The 22,819-nt window shown below is 40.6% G+C and overlaps 2 protein-coding genes and 1 pseudogene across 10 annotated transcripts in view; 1 reads left to right on the forward strand and 2 right to left on the reverse strand.

The window, feature by feature from the left end:
- Positions 1-22,819, forward strand: part of GIGYF2 (GRB10 interacting GYF protein 2) — a 128,326-nt gene that overhangs the window by 67,727 nt on the left and 37,780 nt on the right. For 5 of the 8 annotated variants that reach the window (XR_012906183.1, XM_006123679.3, XM_075937382.1 and 2 more), the window contains 6 exons: positions 12,682-12,861; positions 17,781-17,989; positions 18,071-18,233; positions 18,322-18,522; positions 18,824-19,014; positions 22,265-22,424. Coding sequence is in view for 7 of the 8 variants with exons in the window: in XM_006123679.3 (XP_006123741.2) it covers positions 12,682-12,861; positions 17,781-17,989; positions 18,071-18,233; positions 18,322-18,522; positions 18,824-19,014; positions 22,265-22,424 (1,104 nt within the window). In the remaining variant the exon portion in view is untranslated. The remainder of the gene's footprint in view (positions 1-12,681; positions 12,862-17,780; positions 17,990-18,070; positions 18,234-18,321; positions 18,523-18,823; positions 19,015-22,264; positions 22,425-22,819) is intronic. The other 3 variants (XM_075937383.1, XM_075937385.1, XM_075937387.1) reach the window with 1 other exon arrangement.
- Positions 1-22,819, reverse strand: part of KCNJ13 (potassium inwardly rectifying channel subfamily J member 13) — a 34,339-nt gene that overhangs the window by 5,784 nt on the left and 5,736 nt on the right. Inside the window, exon 1 of one of the 2 annotated variants that reach the window (XM_006123677.4) lies at positions 4,861-5,002. The exons of the other annotated variant lie outside the window; for it this stretch is intronic. The gene's annotated coding sequence lies outside the window, so the exon portion shown is untranslated. Of the gene's footprint in view, positions 1-4,860; positions 5,003-22,819 lie in introns of those variants that run through there. 2 annotated transcript variants of the gene reach the window in all.
- LOC112545891 (U1 spliceosomal RNA) lies at positions 3,286-3,439 on the reverse strand (annotated as a pseudogene).

Below are 22,819 nucleotides of genomic sequence, written 5' to 3' on the forward strand. Positions count from 1 at the left end.
AACTGGTATTTTAAGCTCTGAATTCCAAATCTAGAATGTGTGAGGATTCCTTCTCCACCCTTCACGCAATTGTTTTTTGAAAAGCAGATGCACCTTAAATGTATTTGAAAAATTAGATGACAGATGTTCATTCTCTGTCTACTTCTCTCCTTTTCTCACCTAATTCTGTCAGATGATTTACATATTTTCTACTTTCACTGTTCATAGATTCTTAAATTATAAGATCAAGAGGAACTATTGTGAACATCTAGTGTGACCATCTGCATAAAACAGGCCATAAGACTTCCCTGGATTGATTTCCTTTTTGAACTAGATAATTTTTAGAAAAATACCCAGTCTTGATTTAAAATTTCCAGTGACGGAGGATTCACCACAGCCATAGGTAAGTTTTTCCAATGCTTAATTATCCTCACTTAAAAAAAAAAAAAAAGCATCAACAAAAATCCTGAGTCTGTCCAGCTTTAACATCATCCCTTGGCTTTGGTTATGCCTTTGTTCTTCTCATGAATCTGCTTCTCAGTTCGTCAGGATGTACCTCTTGGAGACAAAGAGAGCTACTACTACCAAAGAAGTTTTTTTTCAACCTCTTTGTTTCCGTACCCTTCGTTTGATATATTTTTCTAGTTTTCTCAGTACTTTCTCTTATGTTGCTCTTGCATTTTGAGAATGAAGTGATAGATATTAAATCACATGTGTATGTGACACAGCTTCTTTTTCTTCTCCTTTTATTTCCTTTCTTTACCTCTTGTTCATAATCTTGTCCATTCCTCAACCCAGTTTCTTTCCTACATTAATTTGGTTGAAACAAATGATTGTAGAATAGCTAAGTCAGTTGATGCTTTTTTCTCTTTTTTTCTTAGGAGAGCCCAAGTGGTTTAACTGAATCTGACTTCTTTTTTTTCTAGTCCTTGTCTCCTGATGGTTTGTCCATGACACAGCCATACTCTGCAGTTCTTTCATACTTTAGTGTACTCCTGAAGTCCATGTTATGTTAGCAATTATTTTCCACCATAGAATTTAATGGTTACAAGCGTACATTGTCCTGAACACCTGTAACCTGCTTCATTTTGCCAGTTTGAATACACTTTCTTCTGCCTTCTGCTCTGTGGCTCTTCAGCTGAGGCAGTTTGGCTGTTTTATGCCACCCTGATTTCCTATCTTTCCCTTGCTTCTCAAGGCAGTTCATATTCCACCTCACTCTTGTGAAAGAGCGCAAGTACTCTGACACCAAATGTGTCCCCCTCCTTTTGTTCATATCTACTTCCTGACTGAGGGCAGTGAGGTAAATGGACTTTCAGACTGTCGTCAGCTACAGAAGTTGTCACCACTGTGGTGTTAGAGCTCTTGAATAGGCTTTCATTTGTAGCAGAATTCCAGCAAATCTTCTCCAGAGTGCTACCCAGCTTCCCAAGTGCCATTACATCTCTTGCGTATTCTATTTTAATGGATTTTTGGAAAGCATATGAGATAAATAGTACTGTTTGGAGTCTAGTTGGTATTTACAACCAACTGGTAAAAGGCAAAAATACTATTATAGGATGAATTTGCTGGGCTTAATTCTCAGAAGCTCACAATTATCCTTCTTGTAAGTATAGAATTTAGTTTCCTTTTGGCAGTGTATTGAAGTATAATTCTGAGTATATTAGTGCAGTCATATTGATTAACATGCAGGTACTGCGAGGAGGCAAGTAAAAATCCAAGCTTACATTATATGGGCACAAATGAAAAATGCTGTATACCTATTTCAGAAATAACTGGCATTGCTTAAAGGTAAGCAGCTAGAGCTCATGTTGTTCTTGTTGTTGAGGCATTGTTCCACCTCATGGCTAGATGGACCTAAACTCTGAAGCAAAATCTCTAGGTTCTGTGGCAGCTTCACTTAAATTTCATTTTAAGGAGCTTATATACACACATCAGTGTCAGAGGTGTTTGACATTACATCCAACTTCTTTAATGCTGTCCCCATGCTTCATATTTTCTGTAAATTATTCTATTGGCAGTGCATAACTGCACCATAGAATTTGTCAGGAGAAGCTGGGAAGGAACCAGTTGTGCTTTTGGCATCTGTGAAGACATAGGAGACAGTTTGGTTTGTGGGTTAATCACGTCAACTGGATGCTTGTACTGCTATGATCAGCAGTGAAATTGCTGAAATTTAAACAATATTGTCTCTAGGTTTCTGTATTACTAACCATTGAGATGAGTGAATGTAATTTACATGACAGATCTGTTGTTCTAATTTTCTTGCAGAATTGACAAGGCACAGTGTAGGTTTACAGTTGATTTATGTTTTCAAGATATAATTTGAACACCCCTCCTAAACCCGCTCTGAGCAAAAATAACTTCTGCGGCACAGTTTTGTGGCAGAGCATGAATTCTAGGGCAAATGCCAGAACCTGTATATTCTGTGATTCTGAAGTAGTTGTTGGAGATGAAAAGGAAGAAGTAGCAAGATAATATTCTCCTGATGTAAAGAAGTGTAGAATGTACGCTGAATTTTTAATTAAATTGTAAACTGTTAAAAGGCTTTGAGGTAAAATTGATGAATAGGAAAGGGAGGGAGGGAGTTTTGTTTACATTACAATGTAAACCAATAGTGAGTCTCCTTATTGATTAAGATTTTGACTAGATAAATATTGATATACCACTGTACCGCTCAAAACTATTAGACTATTATTTCCACCACTGATTATGAAGTGACATTTGAGTGCCGTATACTAACTAGTCTCCTTCACGTTATTAGAAAAGCTTTACCAAAAAACTGGTTAGACTTCATCTTGTAAGGTAAATATTTTGAATTCCCTTACACAGAAATCTGGATGTAAAGTCCTAAATTTTCATTATTGGGCACTGGGGGAGATCAGTGGGATTAGGAAGGGAGCAAAGAGCTGGTTTCCAAGTACTAGCCATTTGATATTTAAAGCTGGATAAAATGGGCCCATGTTTCTCTATTAGCTATCCATCTTTAATGTAACTTGACATTTTCTTAAATGCTGCCCCTATCCTGTGTGCAGCAAACTAGCTTATTACCTATGAGATAATCAGTCATGTTCCGTACCAGTGCAATTCATGCCTGGTGTTATGTACAAAACCCTCCTGAATAATTACCTTCACATTAACAAAATAGTCTTGCTAGTTCCCAGTGTAACTCTCATTTCATAGGTACAGTCAGTTTGCTATCAAGAGATCCTGAAACTGTAAGGTCGTCATTTAAAGCTAAATGTTTACTGAGCTCTGATGAATGCAATGGGAAGGTAGAAAGGGGTTAGTTTTTTGTTTGTTTGTCAGGGGAAAGTGCAAATGCAGTCCCCTCTACTACAAATTATGCAGTTGTTTCCCGCATTTGGGGAAATCGCAGGGGTTAGCACACCCGCAGTGTAAAGGATGAGCCTCACCCTGGGAAAACCACCTTCCTGATCATGGTATCTCTTGATATTTTCCAGAAAACAGAGCTGGAAAGCCAGTGCGAACCACTATTTTTATTTGAACCAAAACAAAACTACAGTTCATGTTTAGTTTTCTGTACCGAACCTGAATAAAAGTTGAGTTGGGAAAAAAAGGGTGGGTTACAATGAAAATACAGATCCAACATTTCTTACACTCAACATTTTAAACTACCGTGACCTTATTTTTATTCTCAAGTAACCGTTAGGCATGCTTGCAACCAGAAGGGTCTCCCCAAGTATAGTAAGAGAATAGGAGGAGACCAATCCATAGGAGTAAGGAAGGAAAGGAGGCACTCTTGGAGCTATCTGCACAGCACGTCGGAGAGCAAAGGGCCCAGAGACAGATGAACCATCTCTGGATTAATCTGTATAGCAATAAAACACCCCACAATGCCAAATCTGAGAGCATGGGTCAACTGAATTGGGATAGCAGTCCTGGGCTCTGAAATCCTCCCATTTCTCTGGGTTTCCAAGCCACCACTCTGACCTGTGTCTGATATGTCTACACTGCTGTCTTTAGCACCACGAGACTCATCTGATTTGGACTACGAGACTTGATGCCACACGTCTTTTACTGCTATGTAGATGTACTTTGAGACGTTCCCCCAGTGAGAGGAGGAGTGGAATGCTCCTGGTCCTAGAAATTAACTATTTATTCACTATCAAACAAAGAGTAATGGCTCCCCAGGTGATTGCAGTCACATAGACATCCTTCCTCCTATCCCCAACCCATGGCAAGTGCCTTCCTTGAGTTGTCACACTTGAGGCAGGGCCATTGCCCCAGACTCAAATTTAGGTCTAGTTTGGAAGATGGTATTCCAGTGTGCTCAAACAAATTGTTTGTCAGACAACATGAGAACTAGAACTCACGTAAAGTTAAAAAGTAACTAAATGTCCAAAAATGAAAATAGTTGAAATGTAAAACTGAAACTTTTTTTTAATTTACTTCTATTCTTTTGGGTTGAAATTTGGTTTGAACCAGTTGACACCAGTAACTGAACCATTTTTTAATTGCTTGAACCAGAACTGAACCTAAACACACTGAATGTACCTCAACACAAATCTGAACCAAACCAGAATAAATACTGGTGTGAACCTGGTCTTTTCCCATCTGTAGCAATAGTTGATTACCTTTGTTTCAATTCTATGCACCTGTCTTCTGAGCATTGTGGAGTTTGTCCAGTGCTCTCTTTTTTGACAGGGTTCTTAATGATGGAGAGTTTGGCTTCGCTCTTATACGACTATGGATATTATCAGTTAGAAAAAGAGTTCATTTTGCTTAAGGTTATGTTCCAGTAGAGAAGCTTCAAAAAGCAAAAGCTCTACACTCTGAAAACAACTTGCATTGTTTTTTAAAAGTTAAAATTATTCTGTTGTAAGTAACTTTGCCAAAAAAGTAATTGTATGTACTTACCAATGTCTTTGAAGCTTTAATCTGTTTGCAGGGGAAAGGGGGAGAGGCTTTGGGTCCCAACAGTAGACTTCAATAATCTTATGTTCTGGTCCTAGCACAAGCAAGAAACTTTCCACGGTTGTAGGGATCTCTTCTTTGAAATGGGTTTACATGTCTCTCATTCCTCTGTTTATAATATAAGGGGTTTGGTTTTCATCTGAAGCTGATGTGATTGGTCATATTATCTGCAGGGGGGCCAATTAGCTCTGATCAGGTGGAAAAGAATGCTGGTTTATTAGAAGGGCTTTCTTTATCCAACACAAACCCTAGCAGCAGAGGAGAAATCCTCAAGAACTTATTTGGAGGAGAGGTGCTTTTCCCTTCCTCCCCCTTCCCCCTCACTAATCGGGATTGGTCTGTAGGTTTGCATAATCTTATTTAAGGTTTTACTTGGAAGTTCAAAGGGACAAAATTCCTTAGAACTTTTTCCTCCTATAGTCGCTTTAAAATGTGAAATATTCTCTAATGCTTTTTTCCGAACAAAAGTCAAGTAGGATATATTTGTGTGGAGTTTGGGAATCCTGGTGCCTAATGTACCCTTTCAATGTTTCCTTCTTTCACTGGGTCTTTTACACCTGAGTCTTGTTAGCAGATGGAATGGGCTACATCTAACAGTGAATATTGTTGCAGCCTAGTCACAGTCACTGGAGACTGTAGATGATTTGTAGTCTAATACTAGTCAGAAGATCCAGATCCTGCCCTTCCTGTTCCATCTCCGTACTGCTCCTTTGTAAAAGTATTGAATTACTCATGGGATTTTCTTTAAACCTGTGATGAAACAAAGTTGATTAGAGGAAGTTGCTGCAGTTTGAAGATGTGGTGAAACTGAATCTGGATAATATAATGCGCTACTCATGCACTCAGATTTTTGTGTCCCTCAGTTTTAGTGTTGAGTAGAACAGCTGTCTAATGAAATATTTTTAGCTGAAAATATGCCTGTAGTGTCCAGTTCCGAACACCATTATAATGAACTGTGAGGATACCTTTGTAATGCAGTTCAGTGTTCCATTTTTTTTCTGAGTTAGCTGCTGATGTGAAGACTTTGAGCAAGCGTCAGACGTAAGAGGATCTGAGAAACAAAGGCTGTGATTGTTTTCAGTAAAACTACTGAAGGCCTGCTGGGAAAATTATTAATGTAGACTTTCCTACTTAGGAAATGAAATCTCCCCCTGATGGTTTTTCCTTTTTAAAAAAACAAAAAATACAGAACATTAATTCTTTGTTTCATTAGAGGAGAACATTTTAATGCATGTTCAGGCAGAGCACCATAAACTCTGATAGGCATATTATGACCTCCAGGATCAGTCAAAGTAATCTAGCACAAGGGGACACCCTCCATTCATGCCAGTGTGTAGGACAGCATTTTGTCCTTGACTCTCCTTACATATTGTAGTGGGGTTGCACTTCCACTACAGAGAACCTTTGCTGTTATCCACTTTAATAAACTTTTTTTAATCATAAGAAGCCATATTTTGTATTGTAGAAAGCTTATAGTTCTCGTCATGTGTTTCTGAACAAATCCTCATAGAGTGCTTTGGAAAGCTAGCTCATGCTTAAGATTAACGCTTTCAATAGGACATACATTGAAATTAGTCCTGCTGCATTCCTTTGTTTTTTTATTTCTCCTTTTGCTCTGAGCGATTAATTTCAGTGCCAGCAAATGTTAGTGAATTTAGTTAAAAATACAGAGGACTTGGAAAGAAATCCAGCAGCCTTTCTAGGAAAAGTAGTCAAACTGCACCTGAAGGTGCTTGAATAGTAGGGCTTAGAAGGAAACTGGAGGTAGAAAGAGGGTCTAAGACTGGGAATCTGGGGAGGTGGCATTACTTAGTGTTTAGAACTATAATCTGTCAAACTGAACTTTTTGTCAGAATATATCACTGATTTACTGTGTGTCATTATGCGAGTTAGATTATTATTAAGGCTACGTTTTAGTCATGGGTGTAGTTAGTGTAAGTCATGGGCAGATCATAGGTAGGAAACAAAAATACATGATTTGTGTCCAGGCCATGGTTTGTACTATATACCTCTCACTAAATCTTGGGTGCTGTGAGGGAAGGGATGTTGTAGGTGCTCTGGGGGCACAATGGATGCAGAAGGTGGGGCAGTATGTAGCCCAGAGGCACTGTGGGTGCTTTGGGGGGAGGCGGGAGAGGCAGTAGTGCACAGCCTGAAACTTTGTTGATGATATGTAGGGGAGGATTGAGTGGTGGTGTTTGGCCTGGGATCTCTGCTGCTGCTGCTCGGGGTAGGGGGAGGCACAATGGCAGCCCAAGACTGCCCCAGCAGTGTCCAGTTTGGCTGGTTCAGGGGCTGCCCAAGCTGCTTAGCAGACTGTCAGCTGCACTAGTTACTGTCGAAGTCTTGGAAAGTCATATAATCTGTGACAGACTTGTAGCCTTAATTATGTATGTTTGCATGTAGTCCAGTAATGTTGTTGTGCTAGGTGTTATCCAGTTTTCCCTAGCTATAAAACATGCCTGCAGATTACAGATCTTTGAGAAGTTTTTTGAGGTTCTCTGAAAGCTATAGCAAATGCCAGATATTACCATAGTATTTATTTACTTGCCTTGTGAGAAAACAAAAGGGCAGAGGAAAGGAGAGAGAGTTATAGTATTGGATCGATTTCTTCCCATTAGCCCCCATTAACTATTGGCAGTAATATTGCTGTTAATAACCCTGTTCCTCTTAGGAAAGAATGAAGTCTATATATCTTGTGGAAACTTAGTCAAGTTATTTGCTGTTCTATTAGAAAATCCTATACATAAACAATTTATCACATTGCTGTGTCCCAGAATTCCACTCCTGTTCTTTGGGGTTAGCCACTTTACTATTCCAAATTGCACAGCCGTAGACTTTGTTGGCTAGATGCCTATTTGCTCTCAAGTTTTCCATAAACACTGTTTCTGGCTTTGTGTCAAACATGAACACAGGTGCCCTTTTACTGCACCTTCTCCTCAGGAAGTCCAGTCAATTAGTCCAAGGCAAGGCCATAGATTGCATTTTATTCTTTTCATCTTAGAAAAGCCATGGTCAAAACCTGGCTGCTATACTAAGAAATTTCAACCCAGTAAGGTGAGTTTCTGGTAACTGTGTAAATTCAGTTTACTTATACTGTGGAAAACTCAAATTTTTAATATAAACTACGTCAATTTTTTTGTTGCATCGACTTTACTCCACATGTTAGTAACTTCACTATTGCTCCTTTTCTGAGATTTTTTTCCTGATCCTTGATTGGTTGGAGTTTCAAAATGGTGCAGTGGACTTTTAGCTGAGAGAGTGTTCAAGGCCCTTTTTTTTCAAAATCCAGCTTGGTTAAGGTGACATTTCCCAAATGGAAAACAGGACATTGTGCAGAGGTGAGCCGAGATGCTTGCCAGATGTCTCCCCTCCTTCATTCGACTGTCACTGGTCACTCAACCCCTGCCTAATACAGCTCCACTCACACCCCGCCATCCTCCATATGTTTCTCCACACCACACTTGAAAGAAAAACAACAACAAAAGTGGGCACTTGCTCTTGCCAAAAGCAAATGTGGCAAATGCCCTCTTTTGCTAAAAAAGTTGAGATGGGGGGGATAGGGCTTAGAAAAAGGACTGTCCCAGCCAAAACAAGATGTACAATTACACTAACCTTATTACTTATCTGTGTCCTTAGTCTTTGTCATCTGTCACTGCCTGCTAACTGGCTTGTTTGTGTTGTCCTGGTACATGGAGACTTAAGCAAGGCCCTTTTACTGTTTAATTGAGGAGTGTGGCCCCAAAACACTTGCTTAATGTGATCATTTAGACCTGCATACAAACACTTGAAAAGATGCTAATGCCAGAACTCTAAAGATTGTGCCTTTCTCCTTTTATATATAATATTTACTCTTGAATACGCTTCCCTTATCCTTAAAACAACTGTATTGGACTAGAAATTCGGGGCTGTAAATTCATCACCTCCTTTTTCCAAGGTCAATCTAGTATATTGCTGTCCCTACAAGCAGCCCTAAAAAGTGCACCAGATCATGTCTTGTCAGTTTGTGCATGTCAAACAACATTAGAAATAGATTGAATTTCTTGTAAAGTACTAATTGAGAACTTAATATCAGTAATACTATGTCAATATTTGAAAACAAAACCATTGTCTTTCTTAACGTAATGGACAGGAAAACTGTAAATTCCTTGACTGCAGTTTTCTGCACAAGAGAGGGGCTAGAACCACAAAGATAAATATAATATTAAATGGCAGGCTAGGTTTGTTAATACAAGGATGCATGTATGCAAATTATGAATGTAACAGTACATCTAGCACATTAGTACCAATTTTGAAATGGTGCAATTAAGTGCAGTCTTCAGAAATTACATTGCTGAATACAATAACCATCAAATGCAAAAGAAGTTATTATAGTACACTTTGCTATGTTTGGGAGGAATGTCCTGATCTCACCATGAAAATGATTTGACCAGTTAAAGTAATCTTACCTGAATACCAGGCAGCAGCTTTTAATGGAACTATTGTAAATAGGGAAGCTAGATCTACTAAATCCCCTTTAAAACAAAGCACGCTGAATCTCTGTTATAAGGTTTGTGTGAACTTGCCCTTCTGGAATAAATACTATACTTCTCAAAGGGTACGTCTAGACTACATGCCTCTAGCGACAGAGGCATGTAGATTAGACTACCCGGCATAGGAAAACAAAGCGGCGATTTAAATAATTGCTGCTTCATTTAAATTTAAATTGCTGCCGCGCTGAGCATACCTGGGAGGTCGACAAATGCCTTTGATGTCGACCACGGAGCGTCCAGACTACCGTGCTGAGCCGACAAACAGCTGACCGGCTCAGTGCAGCAGCCATTTAAATTTAAATGAAGTGGCGATTTATTTAAATCGCCGCTTCATTTTCCTATGCCGGGTAATCTAATCTACATGCGTCTGTCGCCAGAGGCATGTAGTCTAGACGTACCCAAAGAGGGGAGTTGGATAACTTAAGAAGGGCTTGTAACTCTTCACTGAAACCACAAACTAAAGATGTTCCTTTGTTACTGGTTGAGAGTTTTAAAGGGACACTGTATTTAGGGGCTCCTGCACATGTCCCAACTTTTTTCTTAAAAAAACAAGCAAATTGTCCTGTATCCTCTGTCTCTCCACCATCAGTACTGATGGCTCCTGCTGCTGGCCACATCCCTGTTCACCTGCCTACCACTGGTGAATAGGTAGGATCCAGTGACTCAGGATGGGTATGCAAGGCTGGTGGTGGGGTGAAGATACTGTTCATGGGCCTGGCTGCTCCTCCATCTGGTCCATTAGTGAATCCCTGTTGCATGCCAGCTCTTGGCCAGCAGGGCACTCTCCCCTTGTATCCAGCCAGCATGGGTTGCACACTGTGAGCTGCAGTGGCTGGTGAGGAGGTCAGGCATGAGGTGCCTATCTGTTGGCCCTTTACTGGCCCTCCCCCTTCTCACTGTCTTCTCCCTGCTTTGCCCCCTCACTTCCCCTTCCAGATCTGCTTCTCCTCCATATTCTCTTTCCTCTCCCATTCTCCCCCCTCCCCTGCCCCAATATAGTCCAGGAGAAGCTACATCCTGTATGTGCCAAAACCCCACACTGTGCCACACTGGGGAAGCCTCTTCTCCTCTCAGCTAAGATGTGGAGTGGTAGGGGAAAGTGATTTCCAGCTTGTTCATGCCCTGATTCTGCAGGCTCCACAGCTGTCCCTGGGCAAGGGCTAACCCTCTTTATTTGAAGAAAAATGATTTTATCAGGTGTCCTGTACTCAGCATAGGGAAATATGGTCACCCTGTGCAGAGTTAATCTTTAACATGGCAGTTAAGAGTTAAAGATTAATTCTTTGTCATTTTAATGTAGTGTTTTTTGCATCTTCCTCTATCTTTTATATATGTAAAAGAATGGCTTCAGAGGGTGACTAGAGAAGACACACAAATTAGGAAATCTGTTGGTAAGCCATGAAAATTGTATAGGGTTTGCGCTTGTCAATGAGGCCCTGTTATCAGTAATTCCCTGTGGTTTACCTATGAAAAACACGACTGCAGGTACAGAATCTCTGACCTTTGCGCTATCATTGCATCCAGGTATTTAAGTTCTTGTTAGAAATTCTAGCCAGGCTGAGGAATCTGTAAACACCTTTATGTATTCCTGCTTGACATTGTTCTTAGAGCTTCATCTTAGGATATCTTGCAGGATATGACTTAGAGCCTTTTCTGTGCTTCAGAAGCATAATTTGGGGTCACATTTTCAGATTTATTAAGATAAGGAAAAATAGGAAATTAAAATACAAACTTCACCAAATATTGGCTCTCTTAAAATATTTGAATTATTTCATAAAAGGATCTTATGTTGGTTGATTTTTCCATATATCCCCTTTTATACCAATTTTAAAATTGGTATCTATTTTGGAGCTATCCAAACACTCCCAGGTTAGCATGTACCCACAATAGCAGGCAAATGTGTCACATCTGTATGGCTCATAAGATTTCTAAAGTTGTAACAGGAGAAAACCGAATATAACTGGATGTTGCATTATAAAGCCAATCTCCCCTGCCTTTAACAACTCTATTTTTGCATCAGAAGCGAAGATTGGGATACTTTCAGCCCACTTAATTATCCTCATGAGCGACTGTCCTATACTTGACAGGTTCTCCTCCTCGCCCCCTTCTTTTGTAAATATTTGGTTTCTGTTATTTCCACTGCAGCTTATCTTAAGAAGTTGGTTTTACCCACGAAAGCTCATGATACTATATATATTTTTGTTAGTTTCTAAGGTGCCACTCTACTACTCGTTGCTATTAAAGGTAGTTGGTCCCAGATCTACCAACATTTTATATCTTCTTCGCCAATTTCTTAAGCTTGCATATAGTTATTCCTTTCCTCATTGCCTCATCTATAGCTGTCAATCTCATTCTTAGATTTTGTTTATCCAAGATACACAGTAATGCAGATGCCACAGTATTTTTTGTTTGGCCCATAATTCTAAAATCACTCTTAAATTTACCAACACCATTGTTTTGCACTAAAAATATTATTGTAAATGATTCTGATAAAGGGTGGTTTTATAGGCCTCCCCAAAAAAGTTTTTGTACAAACTCTACAACTGAAAATCACGTAATTTATATTTTATTAAAAATAAATGTACAGTGAACCCTCGTTTATCGCGGTAGATAGGTTCCAAACCCGACCGCGATAGCTGAAAATCCGCGAAGTAGGGACACCATATTTACGTATTTATTTAACATGTATATTCAGACTTTTCATGTTTTATTTCTTTCTGTACTGAATTATATGTCATATGTAATGCAATGAACCATCAGTAAGAGCAGATATTACTAATTATTAATGGAATTAACGAAATATTTGGGGTCTTCATATATCGCGGCTATTTTCGAAATTTCCGGAAAATCCGCGATATTTCTTTTATAATATATACATACGTAATGAAAAAAGTCCGCGAAGTCGTGAATCCGCGATGGTCGAACCGCGAAGTAGCGAGGGCTCACTGTATAGCACTTTCCTTTTTACTTCTCATTTTTGCCTTCCCCCCCGTTTCTTCCTCATCCTTTCCTCTTGAACCTTTTCACTGTTCCTTCCTTACCCTGTGAATCTCCATTCCTCTTGGTCTCTAAATGCATTGCTTCCTTTGATCCTCATCTCTCAAATCATGTTGGAGATTCTTGGGACTGTATGTTTGATTACTTGTGATGGCTCCAGATGCACGTTACAGCCATATGCTTCCAGTGTCCTCAGATTGGACTACACGTTCACTTATGTATGTTTTCTTCGCAGTGAGACCGAATTTTGAGGAAGTTGGGACAACAACAACAGGGAGGAAACATGAGTTTATTCGCTCTGAGAGCGAGAACTGGCGCATCTTCAGGGAGGAGCAAAATGGGGAAGAGGATGATGCAGGTTGGCGATTAGCTGGGTCACGGAGGGATGGTGAGAGGTGGCGTCCTCATAGTCCAGGTCAGTGGAGATCTGGAAAGTACTGATTATACTTGACTTCACGACATTTGAATTGACTTAGGATATTTTTAAACCGACAACTTGTTTTGACTTCAGACATTGGTTTTGACATTATGATGCTTGATACCAGGCTTAATATTTCTAGGTTCCTAGTTATGTTTCAACTTGAGACATAATTTTCAGGAACGAAGTGTGTCATAAGTCAAAGGACTGCTTATTGAAGCAAATGGGCAGCGAGTGAAAAAGGCTTACGAAAAAGTAGGTAGAGAGTTTGCTCTCTTGTTCACTAAACACAATTTAAACTTGCACTGTGCACTTTTAAACACAGCCACATGATGACAAATTCCAAAGTGTGAATTTAAAAAATGTTAACACCAAACACATGTATGTTCTGTAGCCTCTGAGTTTCTTGATTTTAAGAAGGAAACAATACTTATTTTTTGTATGCCATTGTGGATCCCACTTTTGGTGTTTATACACCTCATATATGCAAGATCAGAATTTTCTGAGTGGTATTTTCTAGTGTTGCACATGCAGCCTATGTCTCCTTTTGCTCCCATGTGAGAGCATAAAGGTTGGGGCAGCCCTGACCTGCTCTTCCCCTCAGTTCTCTCCTGCTGCCTGAGGCAGCAAGATGAAACCTGGCATGAGTAAGATGTGCTACACTGCTTTGAGCTTAAACTTAATTCCACATTAGTTGTGTTTTGTGACAGTTTGTTCTTCACTTGCTTGTTGGTTCTCTATTTTAAAGTTCTTGGGGGTGGGGAAGACAGTGAGACTTCCTGTATGCTCCATTATACAGCAGCACCAGGTGCTTTGCGCCAACCAGACACCAACCCTTCAGGATTTAAACAGTCTCTAACCTGTGATGGACTCATCCTTTCATTAATGGGCATAATAAAATCTTTTTCTGTTTGCAGGAGAGTTGCATCTATAACTGTGATGAGTAAGTCAGTCATTTGGTGCATGATGGCGTGTACCAACCCTGCACTAGGTTAGCAGGGATGGATTAATCACTGTGGGCCTAGGAGGCCATGTCCCCTTTCCCTCCCTGCACATGCTCCAGGCAGATGTGCCTGATAGGAGGAGATAGCCCTGCTCAGGAGGCCAGAACTCCAGTGTGGTTGTCGGTCCTAGGCTGGGGATGCAGGGACCACGGGCAGTTTGATAACCTGGCCCTGTCAGGGGACTGGCGCCTACTTGACTGCAACTCTCTGAAGCAGCAAGGAAGCCTGACAACTAGGTGACTAGCATGGCTCCTGCTTGCCCCTCTCCACCCCCTTTGCTGCCTCTCATAGAGGCAGCAAGGTGCGGGGATTTGAGTAATTGATACTCTATTTGACTACTCACTAATATCCCTATTTGCAAAAGGAATGGTACTAACACATGCAGAATCAAGGTACCCTCACGTGATCTTGCAGGGATCCCCTTCAGGATGACATCAGTATGAATGAGCAGTCCTTTACCATTTTAGAGAGTAGCGCGTGCGTGTGAGAGAGAGAGCGAGCTAGTATCATGAGGTTTGTGGGCAAACCCCACTTCCTCACATCAGTAGAGTGGAGGAGAAATTAGTATGAAAGTAGCACTGGGCACTGAAACCAGAGCAGCGCCCTCATCTCTCAGCATCACCATTTGAGAATTGCTCTTCCTGGTTAGCATTTCCAGTCTGTGCATTTTCTCTGGCTTTGAGCAGAGAGGTCCCCACTACCATCACAAGTTACTTCAGAGAGAACCCAGGAAAACCTCACCACAGGGCACTGACCCTGCACAGGCATGAATGCTATTGGGTTGACCAAGACATAATTTATTCAGCATGCCACCAGGGCCATGCTGACCTTACTGCCAATAAGCTCCTGTTTGGCACTTCAGACAACCTGAAATGCTGGAACTTTTGCTCTAGGGCAGGCCTGAACCCAGGATCAGTACCTCAGGAAAGAGAGCTTGGTGTAGGCCTTACCACTGTTCCCCTTGATTCCTGAAGTGGCTTCCAGAATCAAGAAACAAAGCTGTAGTCATTCTGGCAGATCTGGCTCAGAGCTACTATAGTTGTTCATTCAGCTCCTAGGCCACAGACTTAGTCATATATACTTCGCCAAGACCTGAAATCACTGACCTGACTTTGTGGCTGTTTGCTAAGCACCAAGGACAGACTCCTTCCTAAAGTTTCAGAAAGTTTGATTTCAAATTAAGAAAACATTTATCAGAAGAACATATTGCTTCACGTCAAAGAGGTTCTCAAAATTGGCAGTCCAAAATGATCTAGACTCAGCCCACTCCTTTATATTTAAGATAATTGATGACCTAACAGTCATCAAGAAGGCAGGTCTCTCTCAGATCTATCAAAGTCACAGTAATTTCAGCTTTTCACTTGCCTCTTAATCATATGGGGACTTGTCTCACTTCATTGTAGTGAAGTTGCTTGAAGATCTACCTCATACTTACATACGTACTCTTAGAGCCACTCTGAGTGAGCAGATCTCTGAAAAGTCTTCCTAATGGCCATCACTTTGGTCAGAACAGTCAGTGATCTTCAGGTGCTCATGCGTGATCCTCCCTGTAGAACATTCTATAGGGACAATGTGCTGAGACCTCTTCTGTGATGCATCCCTAAAATAGTTTCAGAAGTTTTCCTGAATCAATCCAACTTACATGTTGCTTTACAAAACTGTATTTGGCATTGGGAGAAAACTGACACAATTGATTTGTCAGCACTGTATCCCACAGCTTACCTTCCATCCCTGCTATTTAGTGTCTTCAACTGCCATGGGCTTTCAGTTGAGAGAGAACTGAGAGGATCATGACTGCTTTGCCCTTTTAATGCCCTCATATAAGAGCTTGAGGAGGCACATGAACTGTGTGACTCCAGTGGATGTTATTTAAAAATATATATATATATAAATAAAAATCCAGTCTTGATCACATGAAACACACGTGCACCTCTAATGGTATCCATGTTGCTGACAGCATCTCAAAGAATGACAGTTACTGTAGGGTATAAGTCATTCTTGCAGTTAGTACACATGCTTCTCCCCCCCTCCGTTTCCCATTCCTTTCAAACTGCTATCCTTTTGTTTTAACACTTAGCAGTGGGCCTGGGGTTAGACTAGCATATCATCAGATGATTTCTGTTACGTGGGTGAAGGAGAAAGAGTTTGCTTGTCATGGTAAAAATAATTCATCCTGTCCTTTCCTCAGACATACTGCAGCTTTGTTGTGCCATTCAGTTATAATTACAACTGTTAAAACAGCACCTCATGACGATCAGATGTGAGGTGTTACCCATGATAGTCTTGTACTCTTGGTGCGCACTCATCTAGTACCAACTGATTATTCTTATAAAGAACAAATGGACTTTATGAAATTATAATCCAGTCATATATAGTCGATAGGTGTGAAACCCGTTGTTCTTAGAATGCTATGTATTTGTAAAATCTTCTAGGATTTGAGATGAAATTGCCAAATTTCCTGACATGGAAGTGGGAGAGTTAAGAGGCCACACTGACCTTTCAGATCAGATCACCACAATCATGTTTGCGTTTTCCTCTTAGTAGGTGACAGGCCCTGAAAACATTTTTAATACCTTCCTGTTGTTGCCTGTTTTGAAAGGTTCTGAGGAAGGAGGCTTTAAGTTTTAAAGAACTTTTTTACTTCGGTGCAGAAATAATACTATTGCATATCAGTACTGTAAGGTTTGCAGTCAGAATATTGGTTACATGACCCATTTAATATATGTTTTGAAGACATTAAACTATATATTTAAGAAGAAAAATAAGACCAGATTGGCACCTTTACATTTCCTTGTTCAAAATGTAATTTTAGAAGTTCCACTTAATTTTTGCTGTCTATTGTTAGCATTACATTTCCTGGATTTGTTAATTGAAAATAAAGAATCAGATTTTGCTTAATATTAGCTCTTAAGTTGGCAGTTTTTAAAATTGATATGTCATTGAAGCGAAAACAGTTGGGGGACTGAGTTCTCCAGCTTAGTTCCCAACTGAATTTGTTCCAGCAACAGCTGCTGTGAGGTTCTGATCAACTACACAGAGAGGGGGAATAGGGGGCTTTGCTGGATTTTAACAGAATACCCCCGAATATGCTCAGAAATAAGATAGGATTCAAAAGGTATCTTTTTTCCCCCCCGTTTCCCCTCATCCTGCAGACTAGCATGTCAGGTTTCACTATTCCATGACTCAAAACTATTAGGGAATTTAGGTCAGTAGAAGTCCGCGCACCACACACACACACACCCTCCATACCTCCCTCCCGATGGGGAAAAAAACCACAGAAAGCTTCATTCCAAAAAACTGATGTGGTGAAAGTTTTTGACTTTGTGTTTAAAAAGGAAAAAAAAAAAGAAGAGCAGTAGATACAATGAAAGCTTCTTGCCCCTACCTCCTTCATTCTTAAATATATCAGTCACTGATTCCTAATGCAGTTGTCCCACTGAATCAAATCATGTCTGATTTTATAGGTGTCATTTTGGTGTTTTGGCTGTTTTATGACCTACAACTTCTTTTTAGGCTGTTTTTTAACAGTAACTGATTTCAGATTTGGGAGTCTATAAGGGAAAGCGACAAGGAGTCCTGTAGCACATTATAGACTAACGGAATGTATTGGAGCATAAGCATTCATGGGCAAAGACCCACTTCATCAGATGCCCATGAAAGATTATGCTACCGGACTCCTTGTCACTTTTGCAGATCCAGACTAACACTGCTACCCCTCTGATATAAGGGGAAGTAGTCTTAAGAACACTGGCTGCTCTTTTTCTTTAAAATGCCCATTGACAGGTGATTTGTACCCTGTAGTGGTGGTCTGAATTTTTGTCACTATTTGTCCTCTTTCCCCCTTCCTTATCACCCTTTCAAATAAGTTTTTGTCCCGGGGACTGTCTTGTAAAGTTACTTTCCCCCCTTTAGACGGCCCTCGTTCTGCAGGCTGGCGAGAACCTATGGGACGGCGGAGGTTTGAATTTGATTTCCGAGATCGGGATGATGAGCGGGGTTACCGACGAATGCGGTGTGGCAGTATGGAGGATGATAGGGACAGTCTCCCTGAATGGTGCTTGGAAGATGCAGAAGAAGAAATGGGAACATTTGACTCATCTGGGGCTTTTCTCTCATTAAAGGTAAGAACCTTATTTGTAGATGTGAATAGATTTCCTGTTGTGGAAAGCAGTCTGTAAAGTTGTGTGTGTTTGTGTCTATAGAAGGTTCAGAAGGAGCCAATCCCTGAGGAACAGGAAATGGATTTCCGACCTGTAGAAGAAGAGGATGAACATTCTGACGCTGAAGGGGACCATGGTGAAGAAGTCAAAGATCTTGAAAAGGCAGCCAAGAGGGAGGGAGATAAAAGAGATACAATAACAGCAGGTAAGAATGATTTCTCTGGGTATCCGTAATATACTGTGTTCTTAGATTTCAAAGTCTTAAAATAACCTAAAAACTTCAAATGTTACAGAGGCAGCAGAGGAAGCAGTCAGAGCATCTTCACCGTCTGCCAGGTCAGGTACTCCATCAAAACTCCAGCCACAAGAACCACTACAGGCCAGCCTATTTGAGAGAAAGGAAGAGTGTGTTTCAGAACTAACCGAAAAAATGGAAGACAAAGAAAATCAAACTGAGAACACACTGCCATCCACAGTGCCCAATAGAGGAGAAGGTAATATACTTAGATGCATACAACCTTTGGGTGGTATCCCTGGGAGAAAGTGGTGGCTAGATTTGTCTTCAGAGAGACCACAAAAGTAGGCATTTGGAGCAGAAAATTAGATTTGGTAACCAGGTTGCTGAAAGTGTTTCCAATTTTTATTAAATCGACTGGGTGATCTTTATTTTGGTGCTCGCAGGTGACTTTGTGATCTTTCTCAAACATTTAATTTTGTGAGAGCCATTTTCATATGATCTGTCTGTGTTGTACGTGTCAGAGGAATTTCATGGTCCACTTTTAATTCTTTCTCTAGATCTGGCTCATGCTGTTCAACCTTTGCCACAGAGTCCTCCAGTTACAGCTTCCCCTGTTCATCTTTGTCCACCTGTTGCCAATACAAATCCTGCCCTAAAGCCAGTTCAAACATCAGTCTCAGCTGCTCCAGGCATGGGCAACATTCCAGCTGATCCAGATGATGAAGAGGGTCTCAAACACTTAGAGCAGGTAGAATTTTTCTCTAATTTTAAAAAATTCCTCCTTTGTTTACTGAATGTTGAACAGTGGAAGAACACTAAAAGAATGAGCAGTTCTTGATAGCTTAGGCCTATAAAATAAAGGAATATAACTTGTAAAGTCCTTGTGTATAATAGTTTGTCAAGTCCTTTCATACTCAGGCTACTTCCTTCCTTATAGTCATTATTTTGAGAGAGAATCAAAGCATGTAGTTCAGGTTCTTAATATTTGAGATGCCCTATGGTACTTTTTGTTTCCAGTAAAGTTCAGGTAACAATTAGCAAGTGTCATAAGTTAAGTTATAAATTTGGCAATCAGTAATCTTCTCTTAGCAGTATAATGTGTTACTAGGCATTCTATTCAATAATATATCATCAGTTAACCCTATTATTATAACCTTCAAGTAGCAAGTTGAACTTCTGAATATTCAGGTCATGTGATGGAACATTTTAGAAATCATATAGGAAAACTTTCAGATATGTTGATCCAGATCAAGAAGAGGGTTTCAAGTGTAGAGCAGGTAGAATTTCTCTAATTTTTAAAATTCCTTCTGTGTTTACCAAATACCAGACAATATAAGGAAACTGAATGAATGAGCACTTTCTGATGGCTTAGAACAACTAAAAATAGGAGAATATAACTTGTCAAGTCCTTTGTATACAATAACTTAAATACCCACCTGGGGAAGTGAAGAAACAGATTAACAGAGCCAGAGAAGTACCCAGAAGTTACTTACTTCAAACAGGCCCAACAAGGAAAATAAAAGACAACCACTGTTCATCACTTAGGGCCCCCAGCTTGGGCCCCCTCCAGAGATTCATTGACAACCTACAATCTATCCTGGAAAACAGCCCCTCACTGTCAGCCTTTGGGGAGATAGGCTAATGCTCACCTCCAGAACCCCTTCCCATCCCCCGCCAACCTTAATAAAATATTTACCTGCAGCCATACACCACATCACAAATAGACTCACTCAGGAACTTGCCCTGGCAACAAACCCTGTTGCCAAATCTGTTCGCATATCTATAAAAGACACACCATCACAGGACCTAACCACATAAGCTACGACATTGGGGGCTCATGCAACTCCACATCCTCTAATGCACTGGTTTTCAAACTGTTTTTTCTTATAACTCATTTGAAGAAAATTATTGATGCCCATGATTGACCATAATTGGACTTAAGTGTGGTTTCTGAGGTGGGGCTGAGGATGAGTGCTGCTGCTTTGGAGGTGGGTCAGAATTGGGGTAGGAGAGGCTTGCCTCAAGCAGCGCTCTGTCAGTGATGCAGCAGGGGTACTAAGGCAGCTTCCTGCCTGTCCTGTTCCCACAGACCATGCTGCATCTCAGAAGCAAGCAGCAGTAGATTCTAGGCAATGGGAGTGAGAAGCTAGTGCTCAGGCCAAGAGCAGTGCATGGAGCCCTGCGTGCTCCTCTGCCCCTCACCCTCACTTAGGAGCTGGGCCTGCTGCTGGCCGGTTCTGTACCTGCAGCACAGTGATCACCCTGCAACGATGCCGTCAAGTGGCAGCAATACCCCTCTGTGTGTTGGCCGAATTGAACAGTCTCTGTGACAAAGCAGTAACAGACACAAATCAGGCCTCAGGAATGGTAATATACCTTAATCTGTAGGACCATCGTGTTTAACCAGTTCTGAAGCAGTAGCTACTATAGTGGCTACTGCTGTAGTGAAAGCCAGTCAACTGGCCACATAGCCATGTGTAGCTAGTGGCTAACATGATGGGCACCATGGCTTTAGGGGAACATTTTAACCTTTTTGGACATTGAAAAATGGAATTAAAAGTAGCCATTCTTCTACAAAAGAATTTTATCACCCAATTACAGAGGGAGACTGGAATTAATTTACAGATTTGACACTCAACTTAGGCTTAAATAAGGATATTAACTGGTTAACACACCGCAAAGGCAAAATTCCCCTGCCTTTGATATTGGCATTTATACCTGGCATGCTCAGAATAGGATACATCCAACCTGACTCAATTAGGATCTTTAATACTGGGCGTACAATTTGAGTAACTGCTTTTGCTGTAATTTATATTCTGGATTCTATATTTTCCACTTCAACTCATCTGGCAAAGTAGGTTTTACCCATAAAAGCTCATGATATATTTGTTAGTCTCTAAAGTGCCACAGGACTGCTTGTTTTTAAAGTTACAGACAAACATGGTACCCCCCTAAGACGTTTGTGTACAATAGTTTGTCAAGTCCTTTCGTATTCAGACTATAATTATTATGTTGAGAGAGAATCAAAGCATGTAGCTCCTTTTCTTATGTTCTTCCTGTGGAATTTGGGTAACAATTTATTTCTTTAGCAAATGTCATAAGTCAAGTCATAAATTTGGCAATGTGTAACCCTCTGGTGCTAAAATCATCTGTTACTAGGGATTCCATTTAGTAATACATCATGAATTAACCAAAGTGTCATAGCCTTCAAGTACTAAGTAAACTTTCTGTATGCCCAGGTCATGTGGTAGAGCATTTTAAAAAGTAAGAAAAAGTTTCAGATGTGCACATTTTCCTCCTCATGTGTAAACTGCATTCTGTAACAGCTGAAGAAATGAGAAGATAGTCTTGGAGCAATTAGTAGTAGATGAGGCTTCTCCCATATTACAGCCATTTCTGTGTTCTATTCACTGACTTTGCCATTGATAGTGTGAGATTCCTTGAGCAAATAGATTCAGTATTTGCATCATTGTATCCAGGGCTCGACAAATATGCTTATCTACTTGCCCGTGGCGAGTAGATTTCCACTAGTCACCCCGTTCACCGGTGGTCCGCGCATGCGCAGTGTGGGTCTTGTGAATGCATGGTGCGGGGCTGGCGACTGATTTTCACTGCGATTGTTGAGCACTGATTGTATCCATATGTCAAATGGGCACAATATCTAACTTAAAAGGTTATTGTGAGACTTCCGTGTTTCAAAGCCTCTGGAGAGACTGGGAAGGAGTTGTTGAAGACATGGGGAGTAAATTATTATAGGTGCAGTTATTTAATCTGTTAACCATCTTGTAGCCCACCAGATGCAGGTTTTGAGTTCATTAGTCCGGGTTATACTGCCTTGCCTAGCTCTAACTATAGATTCTGCAGCACATTTGACCATTGTCTAGGTGCTGTACAAGTTTGTGATTGACACCATGCTCTTAGTTGCATTGAATGCCACCGTGAGTGAACTATTGTAATGCAGTATTTTCTAACGTGTTTCTTGCTCTCTCTTATTGCAGCAGGCAGAGAAAATGGTGGCATATCTGCAGGACAGTGCGTTGGATGATGAGAGACTAGCTGCAAAACTTCAAGAGCACCGAGCAAAGGGTTCCTCCATGCCATTACTCCATGAGTCCATGCAGAAGTGGTACTACAAAGATCCACAAGGAGAAATTCAGGGTAGGTCTGTGCCCTTTCCACTTCCTCTTTTGCTTCACAGAACTGCTAAGAGAAGTTTACAATAGATTTATTCAACCTAAAAAATGCACCTTTATAGAGAGGAGACGAGCCATTTGTGCAGGGATTTTGCAGCTCTTGTGAAAAAGATTTAAAGAGCTGTTCCTTTACGTAGTGCATCCCGTGCCCTATAGATTGCCTTGTGACTCATTAGACGCTTCTGTAAGTTAGACCAAATCTTAAAAATAGTCATCTTACATGTCAGTAGCTAATCAGACTTCTTTGATACCATGGAACTGAAAATCTATAAACATGTCAATATTAGAGGATATTCAGTAGACTTGATGTGACACCTGAAAGATAGATTTGTAATATTCCTGGCGTCAGTGTCCCCAAAC

Source organism: Pelodiscus sinensis, chromosome 10, assembly GCF_049634645.1.
Source record: "Pelodiscus sinensis isolate JC-2024 chromosome 10, ASM4963464v1, whole genome shotgun sequence".
In the NCBI taxonomy this organism is placed as follows: domain Eukaryota; kingdom Metazoa; phylum Chordata; order Testudines; family Trionychidae; genus Pelodiscus; species Pelodiscus sinensis.